At 39.4% G+C, this 20,539-nt stretch overlaps 1 protein-coding gene across 5 annotated transcripts in view; it reads left to right on the plus strand.

Moving 5' to 3' along the window:
- Positions 1-4,512: 4,512 nt before the first annotated feature.
- Positions 4,513-20,539, plus strand: part of UNC80 (unc-80 homolog, NALCN channel complex subunit) — a gene marked incomplete at its 5' end in the record, with an annotated part of 174,495 nt that continues 158,468 nt past the window's right edge. For all 5 annotated transcript variants that reach the window (XM_080933194.1, XM_080933197.1, XM_080933195.1 and 2 more), the window contains 6 exons: positions 4,513-4,604; positions 5,549-5,597; positions 8,052-8,208; positions 9,411-9,712; positions 17,446-17,569; positions 19,976-20,052. In XM_080933194.1, the coding sequence (XP_080789320.1) occupies positions 4,513-4,604; positions 5,549-5,597; positions 8,052-8,208; positions 9,411-9,712; positions 17,446-17,569; positions 19,976-20,052 (801 nt within the window). The remainder of the gene's footprint in view (positions 4,605-5,548; positions 5,598-8,051; positions 8,209-9,410; positions 9,713-17,445; positions 17,570-19,975; positions 20,053-20,539) is intronic.

A 20,539-nucleotide genomic window follows, 5' to 3' on the forward strand; every position in this document is an offset into this window, starting at 1 on the left:
CAACTACCAAATACTCCACTATTGCTAGGCAGTTGGACCGGAGCTCTGAAGTTAGTATGTACAGTTTTTATTTCACCTCATAATGTCAGGTAACACAATCTTACCACAACTCAGTTTTCCCTTCTTTGAGTATTGATTTTTTATTGTACTGCATTGTTTCACTGAACATAAACCTAGATACAAAACATATACTTGAAAACATTGTTAGAAAATGACTATCAATCAGTTCAGCTAACATAGGTCATCAAGCCTGAACGCTTATTAACTATCTTCTTTCTTTTCTTGATAGCAGCCTCTGCTATTCTTACTTTATAATTTTCAATCACAGTAAGAAAAATATAAATGTATGCCCAATATTATATCCATCAAAATTGCTTAATAATTATCCTTGCCACAGATTTTTTCCTTTTCCCAACAGTACCCTATCTAATAACTTTCTTGCTGATAAACATCATGTTAAATACTCTCAGTACAGCAATTTTAAAAGACAACTTGCCTTCTTCCTTTCTCCTCGTTTTTTTTTTTTGTTCTGGTTTTTTTTTTTGTTTGTTTGTTTGTTTGTTTGTTTTGTGACAGTCTCACCAGTGTATCACTTTGCTGTCGTTGGCTACAAACTCTTCATGTAGAACAAGAACTGGTCTTAAGCTTGTGTCAATCCTCGTTTCTACCCCATGAGAGATGGAGGGCCGGGTATATGCTACCACAACCCACAAAGTTCCCTCCACGAGTAGTCAGCTTTATTCCAAAACCCAGAAGTTAGGCTTTTAGAAAATAGAATCAAACATGTTGGAATGTCTAATCTGCAAACAACCTGGATGGAAGTATTTGACACAACTTAATTTATAGTAACCAAAAATGAAAACAGCTGGAATGCCTGTCTGAAGGAGGCACTAGGTCCTTGTGCTCACAGAAAAGCACGAAAGAAACTAGAAATGTTAAACATAATGGGTTGTCTTTTCAAAGGGAGAGATGTATGCCCTATTTTTTATCCAGAAGTCAGAGAATGGATGTGATTAATGGTCTAATAACCCCTAGGTGGCCAGGCCAGGCCTGCTCCCCAAGACCCTTTTCTTGATTTTGTTTGTTTCTGTTGATCTACAGCATGGTCCTCCCCAGACCCTTAAAATGATATTTATGTTGCGCCCACTTTCTCCATTAATCTGCAGAACATTTCTTTATGGAAGATGTCACTTGTGCTTTATAAGAGTTTCAATGTAATCATGTCCTAAGCTTTCTTATGCACATGGCATTGAGTTAATTTTCCTCAGAAAACTTTTTCCAAATTGTGCTATGCCTAAATATGCCTATAATGAACTACTTGAGGACAAACTCTTAAAAGTTGAACCAGATCCAGCTACAGAGTTGTGTTGAACTGAACTGCTTTCTCTGTTCTGGTTAGAGAGTTTGGTGGTTGCAGAAACCACATATCCTTCAGTGTTACAAAGGGATCATGTTTGGTAAGACAAAAAAAACGACATATCAAGTGACTAAGACTGGAGAAAATTTAAACAGACACAGCTACACACACACACACACACACACACACACACATGAAACAGCCTGTCTGAAAAAAACCACATATTGTGTGATATTCCAAGGACAGGAAAGGTCTTTAGACCTTAGATGTAAAAAACATCTGTGGTTGCCAGGGGTGAGAGGAGGGAAGGAAAGATAGATAAATGGATAGGCTGATCATGGGAGAATCTGAGCCAATGAAACTGTATTATATGCTACAGTAACATGGATGTGTGGCATTATTGGACAGAACATATAACCATACTATACAAGTAATCAGCACTATTATAAACTATGGATTTACTTAATAACAATGTACTGACATTAGTTAGTAAATAATAAAGATTACACCACAATAATGTAAAATGTTAATAATAGAAAAACAACTATGGATGGAGACTAAAATAGAATATGGAAACTTGGCAGTATCTGTTCCATTTTTTTTATTAGCTTGAAACTTCTCTAAAATACAAAGCCTATTAATATTGTTAAATACAGAAGGTTCATATAAATCATTTCATGACAGCATTCAAAGCAGAGTTTCACTGAGTTTCTAGGAGAAAATATGTGTGAAGAGAAAAGTATGGGAATCTTTGGGGCTACTTTCTAATCTGCTAGTAGACATTACTTCAGCCTACGCTGTCTCCATTTGACGGCATCTTTTCAGATAATATACTAAAGCTGATATCTCCCGAATTTCCAAATCAAGTCCATCTTTTACTTCCTGTATGTCAACCCAAATCTCATCTATTATCATGTTTCAGTGACTTTCTATATAATACTAACCAAAACCCTGGTCTTTCTACCGTGTTGTGTGATCTCCACATGTACCGGTATAGCTCTCTCCTGGTGGTAATCACTGGAATTTACAGTGATGAGCAATGAATAACTCATTAGCATCCGCACCACCACCACCACATGCTCAGGAACATTCCCTTCCTTGTCTATTTTCTTCTTTTTAAATGAAATCTCTACCTTATTTAGTTGTCGAAACTTGACAGTTTGGTTGGTGTTTTCTGGTGGCAGCATAATCAATAGACTATTAACTTCTTGTCATCGTTAGAGACCTTGGCCCAGCTTTTCATCTCTTTAGGGTACGTATCTAGCATACAGTGGTTAGAGCCCAAACCATGTAGTTCAAACCTTAAATGCTTTGCCACTGCGCACTCCCGCCCCCGCCCCCACCCCCACGCCGTGCCCACTTCCCCATCATGTTCCATTATGTCTGTCTTGCAATCTTGTGCCATGACATTGACCTCTCAAAGAACACTTTTCCAGTCCCCCTCTTACCCTTTCACATCAGCTACACGCAGAGGACGTGTTCATTTCATTGACAGGAAGTCTCCTTTCCAACAACAGATAGCTGCCTGTGATCTCTTCCTAGTTGTCTGCTCATAACTGAGCCTGTGCTCACGTTTGGTATACACTTTGCTCCACATATGGCTGTCTTCCCATAAACACCGGGAGCCTTTTGTGAATAGGAGTCAACATAAATATAGGTCCTGGTATAAATAGACATAATAAATGTTCACATACATTTTATCTGCTCTCTGTTTAGTATGTTTTAAGATCTATGTTTTGCTGGATGTGTGTTTCTATAATTCTGGCACTTGGAAAACTGAGATGAGAGTTGGGGATGGGGGGATCTGAGTGTTTGAGGGAAGCTTGAGCTCCCTAGCAAGACACTATCTAAAGTAAAATACTTATTTTTAGATCCTTATATCTTCCTTATATCTCCAAGAAAGTAAACGGAAAGTTTATTTTTGAGTCTTTAAAATCACTATATATCACAGGGTTTTCTCCATATGGGTCATGCGTGTTGTTAACAGAGAATGTCATGCCCTGTCTCTTAAGATAAAGGACTAAGATCTGACTTGTCATTTCAAGTTGTACACTCATCTCTGTTCAAATAACATTGGCTATGTTATGTTGTTGCTTTATGTTATTGGTTTTTTAGTCTTGATTGTTTACAGGTATATAAATCTACAGCATCGGTTTTGTAGTCGGGCTGCGTCATCCAACCTCCCCTCACCCCCACTTGCCTCGATGTTAGATAATACTTGTTAAAGGAACACGGCTATAAATTATGTGGACCTTTGCTACAGGGAAGGAAAATGGCAGCTAATCATCAGCGTGATCAAGATCACCAAAGTGCATTTAACAACCTATAATAAGCCATGCGTCACGTGATTCAACTTGCAACTGGCTGAAACCCACAACTGGGTAGTTTGTCCAACCCTGCTTTGGTAAACCAAGCCCGGTAGACTTCTTCGCAGTGTAAAACAAATTCTCACATAGGAAAACTTCTCGGTTTCCTCCCACTTGCCAAGCCTGCCTTCTGCCCTGATTTCATTTTCTAGTGATTCGCCCTGCCTTCTTCCTGCTAAACCCGAGACGGACTGCTGACCTCTTTGCAAGAGGTGCGAATGATGCCAGAGTTAGTGACTGCTCTGCGGCTCTCCAAAGCTCCTCCTCCCCAGAGGTCGACAGCCCTTCGGGCGCAGAGGTTGGGAAGCAGGACAGGGGACACTGCTGGGGTGCACTCCGAGAGGAGCAAGCAGAACCCTGGGTGCCGAAGAGGCCGCGCGGGGGACCGGCGTGCCCGTGCCATGCGGAGCGTGGACTCCCGCGGCCACCCCGCAGCTGCAGCCCCGGCCTCCGGCTCTGCTCCGCGGCTGGGCTGCCCGGCGCGGGCCGCTGTCCACAGTGGGAGGTGCTGAAAGCAGGGCGCGGGGGCGGCGGGCCGGCCGGCTGCTCCGAGCGCCCCCCTCCGCGCCGCGCCGCTCCTCCGGCCCTCCCCTCCTCCATCAGCCATGTTCCGCGCGCGGGGAGGGCTGGGGGAAGGGGCGAGAGCCGGGGGCCGGCGGCGCGGAGAGCTGCCTCTGCCTCGGGGAAGGAGGGGATGAGAGCTGGGGGGAGCAGCGCGACGAGGAAGCGGCGGCGGCCGGCGAGGAACCCGCGCTGGGTTCTGCGGTAGGACTCCCGGGAGCCACCATCATGGTGAAGAGGAAGAGCTCCGAGGGCCAGGAGCAGGACGGCGGCCGCGGCATCCCTCTGCCCATTCAGACCTTCCTGTGGAGGCAAACCAGGTGAGAGGCGCCGGGCAGGGGGTGGCGCTCGGGGGGCATTCGCCGGGTCGTCGCCACCGCAACCAACCCTTGCCACTGAGGCCATGTCGCAGCCTGCAGCTAGCAACGTCTCTGGGGTGGAAAGACAGCCCTCTGCACCCACTTAAAAGCACGAAAAAATATAGATAGATCTCACTGAAGTTTGACAACCTGCAGATTGGCAGTTTTTCTAATAAATATACACATTATTGATGGGGTAGGGGTGGGAGGGCAGAGAGCCTGGGCAGAGGGGGCGGGGAGCTAAGAAGGTAATTGGGACTGGTTCCGCTTGTGCCTTCAATTCCCCCACCATCTCCCGCTGTAATCCTTGCCTGGTGACCTGTTGTTTTTTGAGCTCTAGCGTGTTTGGCATGTCTGCTGTGCCCACTTGTTAACCATGTTTGCTTGGATCCAGCCAGCCTCCTCTTCATGGTTAAAGCCCTCGGGCAAAATGACTTTTTGATAGATTTCTTTCACCTGGACAGGCCTGACACCCCTGCCCCCCCCAAAAAAAACAGTAAAGGACTTTCTTATTATTTTAGAAATTGAGTGCATATAAAAATAAGATGCTGGGAATTATGACCCATATCCGAGCTCATTTTTTTTTTCCAGTTTTTAAGATAACTGCATGCATGGGGAATGCACCACTTCTGACCATGGGTGATTTAGAATCCAGTTAAGTAAAAGTCTTCAAAATAAGAGTGGTATGGGAGATTATAAAGACCCAAATCTTTTTCGTGTATGTAATTAGTGTGTAAAAGCAAATGTTGTCAGCTATCCAACACCTGCTCATCAACAAGCTATCACAGAAGCATGAAGTGTGAGTTTTGTAGTGCCATGCCCTATTCATTGAAAAATATGTCATAGAGATGCCTTAAGAATAGTTGTGCTCATGTTTATAACAAAAACCTTTACTAATTTTTCAGTGCATTTTTGAGGCCTAAACTGGGGAAGCAATATGAAGCCTCTTGTGTGGTATGTGATTCTCACCATTTAATGATTATTTCCATATTCTCTCTGTGTGATAATTTATCCCGAGGAAAGAATGAATCGTATTAACTCCACAAGTTAGCTCAATTGACAAATATCAGTGAGCATCTACCATGGACCAGACATAGTTCTATACTGTTGGGGTAGGGCAAAGACATAAACAAAGCACAGGATTTACATGCTAGCATGAGGCAGAAAGACCACAGACGAATATATACATAAAATACTTAATAAGATAGATAGTGAGAAGCACTGTGAAGAAAGGTAACAAAGTATCAGAAGAGCTGTGGTGGGGTTATCTTACAGGCAGTGAGTGGATAAGGCTTAGTTGCTAATGTGATTGGACAAAGATACAAGGTTTGCAGGAATGTATCCTGTCTTGAGAGGAGAGCCAAGGGAACCAAGGACCTTAGCATCAAGTGTGAATAAGTGTGAACAAGCCATTGTAATGGGAGTGATTGACAGAGAAGTAAAAGAGAAGGTGGAGAGAGAAGAACTGGGCCCAGGAGGGCGTTTTAGGGAAGATTAAAAAAATCAAGTAGTTATTCAACAAAACAGAGACTATTACGTGCTGGTTATCTGTGCAGTGAATGACTGCGGAGTGCTTAACCCGACAGGCAGTTCTGTCCTTGCATGCATTCTGCAGGTCTGAAAGTGGGTGATATAAGCCATCATGAAAGTGATGATGTTAGTCTTCCTGCAGGGTGAAGCAAAATTGTCCTGAGGTCCTAAAGGAATCCCATATAAGATCTATTGTGCCAACTGAGAAAATAAGGCATGAGATCATGAAGCAGAAATGATTGTGACAGGCCCGGAGATGGCTTTAGATCCTGCTTAGCATAGTGGGAAAGTGCAAAGCCGTCCTTTTTCATGCCGCCAAATGTATTTGTAAGTAGCTGTTTGGATGATCCGCTAGTGTGGACCTCTGAAGAATAAGATCCACAAACTGTGCTGCAGATTAGCTGTAAATCCCGTGTGCACACATGCACAGGAACACGGAGGCACTGGCTTTATTGAGTTCTCACAAGGATACTTTCAAACATGTCTTTCTTGTCAGTATTGTCAGCGGAATTGATTGTATCTGAGCCATTACAATGAGGCTGACCTTCCAGATAAAGACGGCCAAGACTTTTTCTCTGTTCTTTGGTAAAGATATATTTTTAACGTGCTCTCACAAAATATCAAGTAGTTGTGTTTCATCCATGGATAAGTAGATAAATAGGGAATGGGGAAATCGATATCAATAAAGGACAGAACTCTGGAGTTTCATAACTTATTAAAGGTTACATTAGCATTTAAGAAGAAGTGACATTATGTTTTCAGTTCCTTGAGATTATGAGATCAGGCAATTCATCCTCTTTAACATATCTGTGTACCTTTCATATATAAAAGCTTGGGATTTCGTTGCTGTTGGTTTTGTTGTTGTTGTTGTTTTAGGTAAGAAAAGAAATAGTTCTCGTTAGATAATTCCTGTAACAAGACAATTTTGCCAAATACCTTAATAGTAGTAAGAATACTGTAGACTATGCAGGGTTTATAGTACAACCCCCTACATGATAATTGCACAAGTATATTGACCACTTAGAACACTGCGCACAAATAAGTCCTTCTAAGTTAAATATGTATTGATTTTGTTCTAATAATTAGTCTGAACCAAAGACAAAACAAAGCAAAACTTGTACAGGTCAAGCTTGTTTCTTGTAGTTGTTTTATTTTTTCTCTCTGAATACGTATTTCACGAGGGTAGAAAATTTATTGAAACACAAGGCAAAGATAGCTCATTATCAAAGAGGATGTTTCCCTCCTACCCTTTCCTAGTTTTGTTAAGGAATTCCTTTGATACATCATTGTTTTGAAGATGAAATGAGTCTGTGGTCCAAAAATCAGATTTCTTGAACTAGTCCCTTATCACAGTTAATACCTGTTGAACACATAAATTCATTTTCTCAAGATACTTTCATAGAACATGTTTTGATTTGGTCTAGGGCTGTAGCAGAAGCTTTGATTACCCTAGTAACATTTTTATAAAATATATTATAAATATAATATTAAATCATAAATATTATAATTTTATGTATGTATGCTTATGTATATATAATATGGTATATAAAATAAGTGTTATATTATAAATAAATATAAGTTATAATATATCTTGACAACAAATGGATTACTATGTAAAGAAGTATATTTTAACAGACATAAAAATAGAGATCATTTCAGAGCGCAGAACACACATGTTGGGTCCAAAGCCTACAAATTGAGAGCTGACAATGACTTATGGTTGACTCACGTCAGGTCAGCATATACCTGGCAATAGTAGGAGTGTTCCCTAAAAACTGAGGTCCATAATTATCTTTTAGGATATGCAGTGTTTCAGCATTGATTTTTAATTGTCTCCAATTCTTTATTTTGTATGCTTTTTAAAATTGGAATCTCCAGTCCTTTGAACGAGTGTTGGTGGAAAACAAGCTTCACGGCCTGTCCCCGGCCCTCTCTGAAGCCATCCAGAGCATTTCCAGATGGGAGCTAGTGCAGGCTGCCCTCCCTCATGTTCTCCACTGCACAGCAACCCTGCTGTCAAACAGGAACAAACTAGGTGGGTGCTCTAGCACTGATAAGTCATGTTGTCCTTCATGTGCAATGTGTATAAGAACATGTGCTATGTAGTTACTGCCATCCAAGCACTGTGCATACCATTCTCACATAACCAGAGAATGTCCTTGTCATCAGTAGCATTACCATTGCCATTTACCAAAGGGAACAGTCTTCTTTGTCTTTAACTTTATACACAAGACTGTAGTCTTCACTTAGACATTAACATAACACCACTCTGTGACTTACTATTTATTTCCAATTTTTAATGCAACTGTGTTCATGACTTGGCATGTACTCCTAAGGCAGTGGTTCTTAACCTTCCTAATCCCTTAATACATTCCTCATGCTATAGTGACCCAACCATTAATGTTATTGTTGCTGTTACTTCTTAACTGTAATTTTGCTGCTGTTATTATTATAATGTAAATATTTTGGAGATAAGAGAATTGCCAACTGGGTTGTGACCCTGAAATTAAAAACCACTGTCATAAGGCATCTCATTGTTCTCTCTGTCTTTCTCTCTCTGTCTCTGCCTCTCTCTCTCTCTCTCTCTCTCTGTCTCTCTGTCTCTCTGTCTCTGTCTCTCTGTCTCTCTCTGTGTGTCTCTCTCTCTGTCTGTTTCTCTGTCTCTCTGTCTCTCTCTGTCTCTCTCTGTCTCTGTCTCTCTCTCTGTCTCTCTCTCTCTGTCTCTGTCTGTCTCTCTCTCTCTCTCTTTCTCTCTCTCTCTCTCTCTCTCTGTGTGTGTGTGTGTGTGTGTGTGTGTGTAAATTGTCTTCCAAATTGCTTCTCACCTCTAGTGATATGTGCTAGCCATCTCTCCTACGTTAGAGGACTCACCTTTCATCTTTATTCTCTCCCTCCGTTTGTGTGTCTTCTTTGATGTTACAGGGACCTTTCCAGGTCAGGGCTAAAATAGAATACTTTTTATCTTCACTGTCTAAGCTTTTCACTGTGATAAGATGGGCCATTTAGGGAAAACATTTGGGAATCTAACTAATGAAATATGGTAGCATGCTGTTCTGCAGAGATTGTAGCCAGTAAGAAAGAGCCCCAAATGGCAATGAGCCTAATAAATACTGGTTGCTCAAAGTTTGCAAGAATTCTGGAGAAAATAGATGAAACATTCTTCCAGACCAAAGAGTCATATCCACTATTCTGAACACATAATTGACCTTTACCTGGCTGTGTGGTTGTCCCATGCAGGCCACCAGGACAAGCTGGGTGTTGCTGAGACCAAACTCCTTCATACCCTGCACTGGATGCTTCTAGAGGCCCCACAGGACTGCAACAATGATCAGTTTGGGGGTACAGACCGAGGCTCCAGCTGGGGTGGCAGCAGCAGTGCTTTCATCCACCAGATTGAGAACCAGGGTTCTCCTGGGCAACCTTGCCGGAGCAGCTCCCATGATGAGGAAGAGAACAACAGAAGGAAGATCTTCCAGAACTCCATGGCTACCGTGGAGCTCTTTGTGTTTCTGTTTGCTCCTCTGGTGCACAGGATAAAGGTAAGGAGGACGCTCACGTTATGCGTGGGTAATCTCAGTTAATATGATTTAGAAATGCAATAGAAATGACGGAGCGTGCGCATAAAGGATAAGTCCATACTTGTTTGCTGAAGGATCTTGCAACAGCATGGGAACTTTTACTTCTACTTTAACCACTGAATATTACTTAAGAAACACAAGCCTTCACATATACCTTTTCCACTCAAAAATCTGCAATGTGTTTACATATGCTGGAAGTCAGTGCTTCCCAAATTAAACTTATTAATTTACCTTCACTACAATTTATGGCTTAAGTTCTTTTCTTGGTTTATCAGCTGTTAGTCTCTCCTGGCTACCTCAGAATGAAGCTCTGGGACTTAGAGAAGCCATTCCATGAAAGTGCTGTTGCTGTTTCTTCTGCAGGTCTTTCCTTCCTCTTTTCCTCTCATGGTCCCTTCACATTCAACCTCAATGTCATCATTTCTGTGAAGCTTTTTCTTGGACCTTCACTGTGTAGACACAGTCATCAGCTTCTCTTGATTTCCATAGACTTTTTCAACTATCTGTCCTATAATATAGGGTTCAGAGCAGAAGCTTCAACTTTTATATGCTAAGACCTTTGACAGTGACACAAAGCAACTGAATTTTTATTTTAAAATATTTTAAATTCATAAAATAGAAAACACAGGGTTGTATATGGTAACTTTCCAGATGCATGAGCATAGTTATATCATTTTTTCTCATATTTCATTTGCATAAAATTATAGATACTTCCAACACTGCTAAATATATGCAAAGACATACATATCAAATTCCATTTTGGTACCAAAATAAGAGATTAGAAGCTATTTATATGCTTAGCTGGTCTTCATTATTATAACCCTAATAAATAGATATGCTAGTCAGAAATGAATATACACAAGTGGATGGGACCATTCGCAGTTACTATAAAGTACTAAATGAGTATCAACTTTAGTTTTCTTTAAAAAAAAACAAATTTATTGTTAAACACATTACTTTTTAAAAGCTGTTCGGTCAGATTGTTTTAAAATCTTTAACTTTCCACGACTAAGAGTCACTGAAGGGAAATCATGTTAACTGAGATTACCCACCTTGCTTATATGACCTGCCAGTCCTGACCCCAGCTCACCTTCTCAGCCTCATTTCCCTCTGTGCTCACTAACCTTCAGGATTACTGCAGGCACATCTCAGACGCCATAAAGTCATTCTTATTTTAAGGTCTCTGAGCTATTTTCCTTTTCTTTTTTCTCTACCTTCACATTCTCACATGCCCAAGTATTTTTTCGTCAACTGTAATCTCATTATTGCCAGATATCAACACATAAAGAGAGTTCTAGTATTTCACCCCCTGCTTTTCCTTAGCAACAGTCACTGCCAGGGATTATTCTACATTGACAACATTTGTGATGGCCACTACTCTCACCTAAACAGAGATTCTAAATGAAAGGAGGTTGGGATGCTGGGTTGCTGTTCTTCTGAGGATACAACTATATCTCTGGTGTGCATGGCTCTCAATAAGTGTTGTATTTACTGTCTCACTGAGAAAACCCAAGATGTCATCAGATGTAAACAAACAAACAAACAAACAAACAAAACAACAGAAACCCAAAAAACCCACAGCCATTGTATGTAGATACATGGTCCTTAATTATGAAGAGGACAAAGGAAATCATTCCCTAAAAATAGAGATGTCCATAGTGTCAATAAATAACATCTGAATTGGAGAAATACATGTGTTCACAATGGCTGTAGTGTTATTTGGAAGACATGCCTGAGAATTCAAGTCTCCCCCCCCCCCCCGAATACATTTTTTAAGGTTGTAATTAAGTATTTGTGGGTACATATACATACACATATGTATGTATGTAACAATAATATAGGAAAAAAGGCTATTAATTTGAGGGGATAGGAGAGAGACTAGGAGGGGCTGTAGGGAGGAAAGGGGGATGTAATACAGTTCTATTTTAATTAAAATATATTCTTTTTTGATTGAACTTCACACAGTCTGTGAGTTGTTTCTGGGATGTTCAGAGCTTTCTGAGAATTCAAGTCTTAAAAAATTATGAATTAAGTGCCTGGCAACGTCTGTCATATGACGTTCAGTAATTTATTTTTAAGTCTATATTTTATCAAGTATAAGTTGGACATAAGAGTAAATTGGAGAGCATTCTGAGGAGTAAACAACTTACAATATTCTATCTAAAACACAGAAAGCCATTAACAAGGCATTGCTGTTTGAGTGTTAATGTTTTATTGTAACTAGTAATTTGTATTAATGGAAGAAAAGCACTAAGTGCTCTTTAAATAGATATGACAAAGTAGGAAGGCTCTCTGAAAACCCTCCAAATTTTAGCAAGGGCCTGAGAATAGAGCACGTCCTAAGGGACAGTAAGTAGTGACAGGAACATTGTAAGTAACTATTAGCTCTATTACTGGAATAATTGTTGTATTATCATTTTTATTGTTGTTTTCTAGATACTATACAAATATAATTATTGAGTCAATAAATATGCATACAAGGATTTCTGTGTTTGAGAGTGATTTTTTTCTAAGTCACTGGAGATAAAGGATCTATAAATTAGTATTTCTTGGTGTTGACATTTTGGGCATTCTGGGCACAATAATCCTGTTTTGGAACACTACCCCATGAATTGCTAGGTGTCAGTCACATCCTCTCTTCCCTGAGCTGTGACAGCCACGAATACTCCCAGAGGTCACCAAAAATTCCCAGTTCTACGGGTGGTAGAAAATCGGTCTTGACAGAGACCAGAACATTAGATTTCTCATTTGTCTACTGGCTATAGGTCTGGATTGAGGTCTATTTTCTTCCATAACCTTTCTGAACCTTCTGGCAACTTAACCGTACTATTCAACCCTTTACTCTTCCAACTCCAACCCAGATCCAGACCAGAGGCTATCCCTTCACTCCCTCTCCATGGGTGATAAATGTGTGGCTGTGGGTTTTTTGCTTGTTTGTTTGTTTGGTTGGTTGGTTCTTGGGTTTTAGTTTTTGTGGTTTGTTTTGCTTTTCCCATGGCCTTCCTGATGCAGGTCTTGCCTGCTTGGATGCATAGTCTACCCCTCTGCCTAGAAATCAGTCTACCATCTGGGATCAGAATCAATCTTTACTTTTCTCTATTTCAGTAACATTGCAGGAACATATATATTGTAATTAGCTTGTTTACTGTCATATCATTTTAAGTCTCCCTCTTATTACTTTGTGAGTGGTTTGAAGAAAGTATTTATTGTTTAGAAGACAGTATTTATTGAATGAATTCATAAATTGGCATTACTCATTTTCAGCAGAGTCTCCACCTGTTTTTCTATTCTTTTAATTTATAATTTGCCCAAATATTTCACTTAAAATTGTTAATCTAAATATTCTGTCAAATATATCTTAATTTCATTCTAAACTTAATCAGTGAAAACAAAATGCATTTGTTAAACTATAATTCTTTTATTGACACTTATTTGTTAAAGGAATGTTTCTTGGGTGCCTACTAAATGCAAGGCACTGTTTAAAGTCTTGAAGAAATAGTGGAAGATATATCCAAATGCAAAGCTTCAAATGCATTTGAACAAAATCCATGTGTAAAGTATACAATTTTTTAAAATGTTCTTTGCTATGTTAATTCAAGTACTTAATAATATAGGGGTGAGAAACTCAGTAAAATAGACAAGAAAAACACTCAAAATTTGGAGAGTCTGATTCTGCCAATGTTTAATCTGTTTTTTTCCCAGGAACCCCTAAATCTTCCTTCTCAGCTATTTAAATGATCTTTCAAAAGTGTTCTCCAGGGACCAAGTTTCTGGTTGTCTGTGTGTACACAGACCCATGAAGCACCTGAAAGAGAGAAATTAGAGTGGCAGGGCCTTTGCATTCTGACAATTTAAGAATCCTTTGACAGTAACCCACTAATGTAAAAGGAAGATACAGGTATGGCAGGTATTAAATAAAAAGTAAATTGGAGTAGAAATATGTCCACTTAACCAATGGCAAGACATGAGTGTTAGGAGGAAGTCCTCAGAGGAAGGTCTAGCTTATCCTCAGAAATTACTGCTTTTATTCACTTGGATATGTAACAAATACAACACCATGTTGGCAGTAACTGTTGAGTGTCACAGTGATATGCTGGATGTTAAAGATTAGGATTTTTAAGTTGCTTTCCCTGCCTGCCTCATCTTCTTCCCCATTCTCATTCTTATTACTGTTGTAATGTGGAGGTTTTGAGACTTGTGATGTAAAAAAAGAAAAAAAAAAACCTAAGTTGGCCTCGATTTCCTAGGTAACCACGCATAACCTTGAAATTCTCATTCTCCTGCCTCCACTGTTAGGACTGCAGATGTGTCCCATTACCATGGCTCCCACTAGGATTTGTTTATATTGAGATTATGTATAAGAAAGATAGAAAAGGATGGTACTTGGAACTAAGACATTATTAAGACTAGGTCAACCAAGGTTTGACACCTTGCATTTTTGAAGATATATCTGGATGACTTTATTTAATGGTGATTATCTACATGCTAGATGCTATCTGCCATCTATTTCAAGGGACAACCACCATCAGACCTTTCTAGTTGCTCTCTTAATGATCTGTTGTTTAATGCCAAGTGGTAGCTCAACCATAGCAGACCTGCTTTCAGATCCTCACCCCCTGCTCCATTTCATTCTGCTCATCTTTATAAATGGCAGATCTCAAAGTCCCAAGCACCTTCTTTTCTCAAATTCTACTACTAATCAATTAGTAAGTTCTGGAACAGTGTATCCAAAATGCATTCAGAATTATAATTTGTCTCTCTGCTAGCATTTCAACCTAATCATCTCTCATATAAGTAATAGCAATAGCCCAACAAATTATCTCTTACTTCAAATTTGCCCCTTTTCAGACTATTCTTAACGACTTGATTGAGCTTCATCTAGTGCTTTGTCTCTTCCCGGGGTCATGATTAAGCCTCTGCCCTATCAGGAAATACTCCCTCTCACATTTGATGACTCTCCTGGTTTTTATTTTTCCATTCTTCCCTCAGTCTCTTTATTCTAGGAATATAGTTCATGATTTTGATTCTTGACACACGAGGAAAACTTAGGAACTTTGTTATGCTACCTATGTGGAAACCTAATCATGTCATTGAGGTATTTACTCTGAACTCACCTTCTGTTCTCCATGACTGCCTGTTTTAAAAAATCAGCATCCTGCCTGCTGTGCTGTCTGTCTCTTCTCACCATGAACAAGGACTTCTCGATGCTTTATTTCCTGATATACACGAGAAACTAAAATAGCACCGGGTTCATAATGCATACTTGACAAATATTTGAAATTAAATATGGAATGAATTTTAACAAGTACTTTGTAAGCTGCCATAGTTCTATCGGGAACTCAGGAGGTGTATTTTTTTGTGTGTGTATGTACATGTGTGCTTATGTTGCTAATGAATCTAGGACTCTTTTCTATGAGAGACTTTTCCCCGTAGGAGATGCAATACACATCTACTTATCCCAGACAAGAATTTGAGAGAGACCAAGTAACAAGTGTACCAAAGTCAAATTTGGTGAACCAATAAGCTTTTATTAGAGTTACTAGCAGGAGTGTGGGTGAGGGGTTACTTACAGGCACAGGATTGACTCTAAAGCAGCTTTATCACCAAAACCTTTACCCCAACATGGGTGATGATTCAGGAAAACTGTGTGTCTGCTGCTCTCTGTTTAACTTGTGCATGGACAGACAGGTCTGAAAGACTTCCTCCCCTAGCCACTGTTTATGGCTTCTAGCAAGTTGGAGAGAGACCTTTTGAGAAATTTGCAAGTTCCTACTTTCTCACACTTACTATGATTTGTTTGCCTCTGGAGTCTCATGAGTCTCCTTTGCCCTCCTAGATGGCATTCAAAGGAATCTGTTGTTCAATGGACCTCTGCCTAGTCTTTAGCTTTGTAGAATAGCAAATGTGCTGGTTGGTTTTAAATGCCATCTTTCTGCAATCCAAAGGCCCCTAAGGGAAAAGCACCAGCTGAAGAATTTTCTGGATTAAGTTGGCTTATGCTCTTGCCTGTCAGGGAGTTGTTCTGATGGTTCAATGATGAAGAAAGACCTAGCGTATCAAGGGTAGCACCGTATTCTAGGAAGGGCATTGTGCATCGTGTAGGATATAGCAAGCAAGGAAGGATGTGTTTATTCTCTTTGATCTTGACTGTGGATGTGATGTGGGTAGCTACTTCCAGTTCCTTCTCTGATACTTCCTTAATAATGGACTGCAACTTGGGTTTGTAAGCCAGAGAACCTTTTCCTCTCCTGCATTGATTTTGGTCAGTTTATTTATTATGTAATACAACAAAAAATGAAATGTGGACTCCAGGTCTCTAACAGTGTGAGTTTTTCTGGGAAGTTTAAAAGGTATTTGTTTATTTTATATGTATGCATGTAAATAGATATATAGTGCCCTTGGAAACCAACAGAGGGTATCACGAACCCTGGAACTGGTTGTTTAGGCTGGTTGTGAGCTGCCTAGTGAAGGTACTGGAGACTGACCCTCAGTCCTCTGGAAGAGCAGCAAGTGCTTTGAACCACTGATATATCTCTTCGGCCCTTCATCTGGAAATTTTGTCAACACCCTTCAGCTGAAGGTTTCTTGTTAGTCAATGAATCTGACTTATCATTTACTGAATCAATTTTATTCTTCTGTCTTTCCAGTCTCTCTTAGTACAGTGATTCTCAGTCATGGTTGCATAACAGGTTCCTTGGGGAACTTTAGAAAATCTCACAGGGCTGCTAATTTAATAGGTCTCAGTATAAGAGTGAGATGAGACTTGTGCCTCCTCTGTGGTTTAAAACTCCCAAAAGTGGTTGCAACAATACAAGTTAGGGCTGCAAAAACACTGTCTGTCTTAAATGAATTCCTGGGTCTTGGATGTGTCCCTCATCTGCATTCATATTCCATGTTTGCCTGTTCACTTCTTTACTTACTGACCTGAGATATTTAAGATGTGATCTTATGACAAGTTTGAACCTCTACCAAATGAGGTTGCATTTTCAAATACTTGGGTCTCTCAATACAATACAATAAGGAGGCATAGAATGAGCTTCTAAAGGAAGCTTTCAATTACAAACAAACTGGACAGGCATGGGTTGTAAAACCTGCCACGTTTAACACATATTTATTAGCTATCTTTGTGCACACAGATCCCCATCTGTGTTCAGTGCAGGGAGCTGCAGGAAAGGGGGTATTCGTCAACTAGCCTGTGCCCTGAAGGATTAAGGATTTGTAAGAGAACGTTACAATATCACTCACTATGAAGAGTCAAAATATATTTACCCAGTTCTGAGAAATAAAGAAAGAGAGTAGCACTGGAGACTAGGAGGTTGAAGTAGCCAGATTGTAAGGATATTACCTTCTGGGGAAAGAATAAGGACAATTACATAATCATGAGGAACAACACTGTATTCAAGCCATCCACAGAGCTGCCAAGACTATGGAAATAAACAGATCTCCCTCACAGCAAACCAAACAATGGTTTATGTGTTCCAGGCTTTTTCCAAAGCTACATTTGATTAATCTCTCATTTTCCATAAAGCAGGTCACTGTAATTTCCATCACAATTGTAGTATTAACAGGATTATTGTTTGCCTAGAGACACTCATCGGAGTATTTGTCAGATCAAGTTCTTCTGAAAATGGTTTGTAAAAGATGACTAATCTGACACAAAGCAATTACTGAACATAGGTCTTCACTGTCCCCAGGAATCTGATCTCACCTTCCGACTGGCCAGTGGGTTGGTTATATGGCAGCCTATGTGGGAACACAGACAGCCTGAAGTCTCCGGCTTTACTGCTCTAGTCAAGCCCATAAGGAGCATCATTACAGGTTCGTGACTCCAGCACCCAGTGGGCAGCCTTGGGAGACTCACTCACAGTGGGGATTGTGGTAGAATGGCTTGCCTTTGAGAGGATAATGAGAAGCAATTCTCTCTGGAAAGATACCTGGGTGGCCCAGATAACATGAGACACAGATGTCTGGGTCATGTGACTTTGGATAAGTCATTTAACTATCTTGTGCTTTGTTTCCTCATCTGGAAACTGGGAATTAATGGTATTTATATAAATATCATGAAGAATAAATTATGTATGTATGTATGTTTGTATGTATCAGCTAGAAAAATGTCCGTCATATAGAAAGAGATCACTATTAATGCCATTATTATTAAATCATGGGTATTGTCGATGAAATAGGTTGTCTCTACAGATCTCTTAATAATGTTTTATTACCATCAAAGCATTTTACTTGAGGAATTGGACTCATGTAGTGAGCTAGTTCTATGGTTGAACTAAAGTGTAGAAAGAGCCCAGCATGATAAATTTATAAGTATACAATAGGTTCACCCTTCACTCTAAATACATCTTTTGCTATGTATGCAACTTAACTCCAGAATGTATAATTCTAATTCTATTAATGAAAAATAGAGATGCTATTCTACTTTACCTGGCTATTTAATAAATGTAAATGAGAGAGGACATAAGGGACTTGTTTGGGAGTAAATGCTTAATAAATTCTCTTCTATTCTGTCAGTCCCGCTTTTAATGTCAATAATAAAAGTCAAAAATAAATAAATTGCATGGAAAATCATATATTTATGTTTGTATGTGTGTGTGTGTATACACAAACACACACACACACACACACACACACACACACACACACACACACATACACACACACCTCCATCTGTGGAGATGGTGTATTTTAGTTTGTAAGTTTTGAACTCAGACAGTGGAGGATTATAAATGTAAAGGGATTCTATGTGAAAGAAACTATAGACACATTCTTCCATTCTTTTTCCTTTAGAACCTAGCCTAACTTTCCAAGTACTTGATATGTTAAGGAATTATTGTAACCACCAAATTCCTTATTAGTCATGCATTTGAAAAGATTCTTATAACAACAAATAGAGTCGTCCAAAGAAAAGATTTTAAAGAATAAAAAGTATACAAATCTTACTATATGTATGTGTGTGAGTTATCTATCACTAACTTCCGAAAGAAAGATTAAAGAGTAATATTGCAGTTTTAAATATCAAGCTACTAAATAAGTAAAGGTGCCATAGCTATGAATCTGTGTTTGGGATGAGATGACTTAATATAAATTCAAACAACTGGAGACAGACTGTAAGATGAATGTAAGATTACTTTTGAAAAACTAAAAGTAATAGAAATAAAGTTGAGAGTAAAATATGAATAGGGGCAACCCATTGTTAGTAAAGTGTCAGAAGTGGTAAGTTAATTAAAGACATTTAATTTTAATTCTTTGAAGTTTTGCTATAGTTTTCCTGTACAGATGGCATAGCCCTTCACAGCTAGAGGTCTGAATCCTGAACCCTGACCCTGGAGTCACATCCTTAGCAAGTTCTCTATAATACTTTATAATGTATGTATAATTTATATACCAATTTATAATACTAGCTTTATCTCTCCCATTTTGATAAATACAAAGATAGTCATATAACACATTTTCAAGATTGCTAAGAAACTATAAACCTCCATGAGAGTCCCTGGATTTCTTATTCACTTTTATGTACTTTGCCTTCTGGAAGACACTTTTTGTTGCTTTCTTTCCCTTGTGCCTGAAGCCCAGGACTTGAAATGCTGCCAAGCATCTGAAGAGAATTCAGACAGGACCTATATCACATGACTATAAACAATAATTCCACAGGGAGACCTTGGAAATAACTTGGATGTCGGTACCCAGTCATGGCAGACAAAACAAAGATATAGTCTACTTGAGTCTTACTGCAGGATCAGTCTCACCTGATACCTGAAACACAGATGCTGGTACCACAAAATATGATTTGGGGCCTTCCTATAAATGTCAAGTTAAACTTCCTCTTGCATGAGTTTTTCATCTATAAATCAGCATATGAAACAGAAATAGATTAGGATCACCAAAAAGATTAAATTAGTTAACAAATTTCATCTAGTTAGGACAGGCCTTGGTGTACAGTTAGGGTTGGATAGCCCATACCTATTTTTCTTGTTGCCACCTCCTAAACTTCAACCTCATGAGTCAGAATAAAGAGATGAATATATACATTGAAAACTGAGAGATACTTGCTTTAACTGGTTACTTGATTTCAGTTACGTCATACAAGATTTGATGTTTGGTGTTTTCTTTCAAGGTGATGATGTCATGAAACTCGAAATGATGAGAAGATGTGAGGTAAAATGATCTCACAATCTTATAAAACTCTGTGATGAATTTTTTCTATCATCTTTGTAGCCAAAAGAAGCTCTCCAATCAACAGTCAGAGTCAGACCTGTGAATCACCAAATCAAGAGACAAGGCAGCAAGGAGAGGTTCGTTTTTTATAATCATGAAAGAGGGGACTCTTTGAGTCGTACTTCGTAAGGGCTCAGACTTCAGGGTTAGACTCATATTGTGACATTCCAGCCCTCTCCTCCATCCTGAACATGCCTGTTTGCTCGGTCTGATGTTTTTGGTCAGTCAAGTGTAAAAAAATAATATTAACCATCTCCCAATAGTCTAGGTGTTGAAACAAAACACTGTATGAGTATTGTATCTCACAACCAACTTATAGTAATGGGGCTTTATCTTGATGGCTGGCATATATCAAAAAGTATTAGCTGTCATTGAGCTTGCATCAAATAAAGTGTCATTTGATCTCCCTTCACTCTCCATGTAATCTGTGCAAAGTAAAAATGTGATGCCTTCTATTAAAGTTGGGTTCCCCTTCTGACATTTAACTCTCAGGAATAGCATGATCTTTCACTCTAACCCCCAAGCTAGGGTCCTTGGTGTAGCTCTTAGGCACGTGTGGCTACC

This window comes from Micromys minutus, assembly GCF_963924665.1.
Source record: "Micromys minutus genome assembly, chromosome: 19".
In the NCBI taxonomy this organism is placed as follows: domain Eukaryota; kingdom Metazoa; phylum Chordata; class Mammalia; order Rodentia; family Muridae; genus Micromys; species Micromys minutus.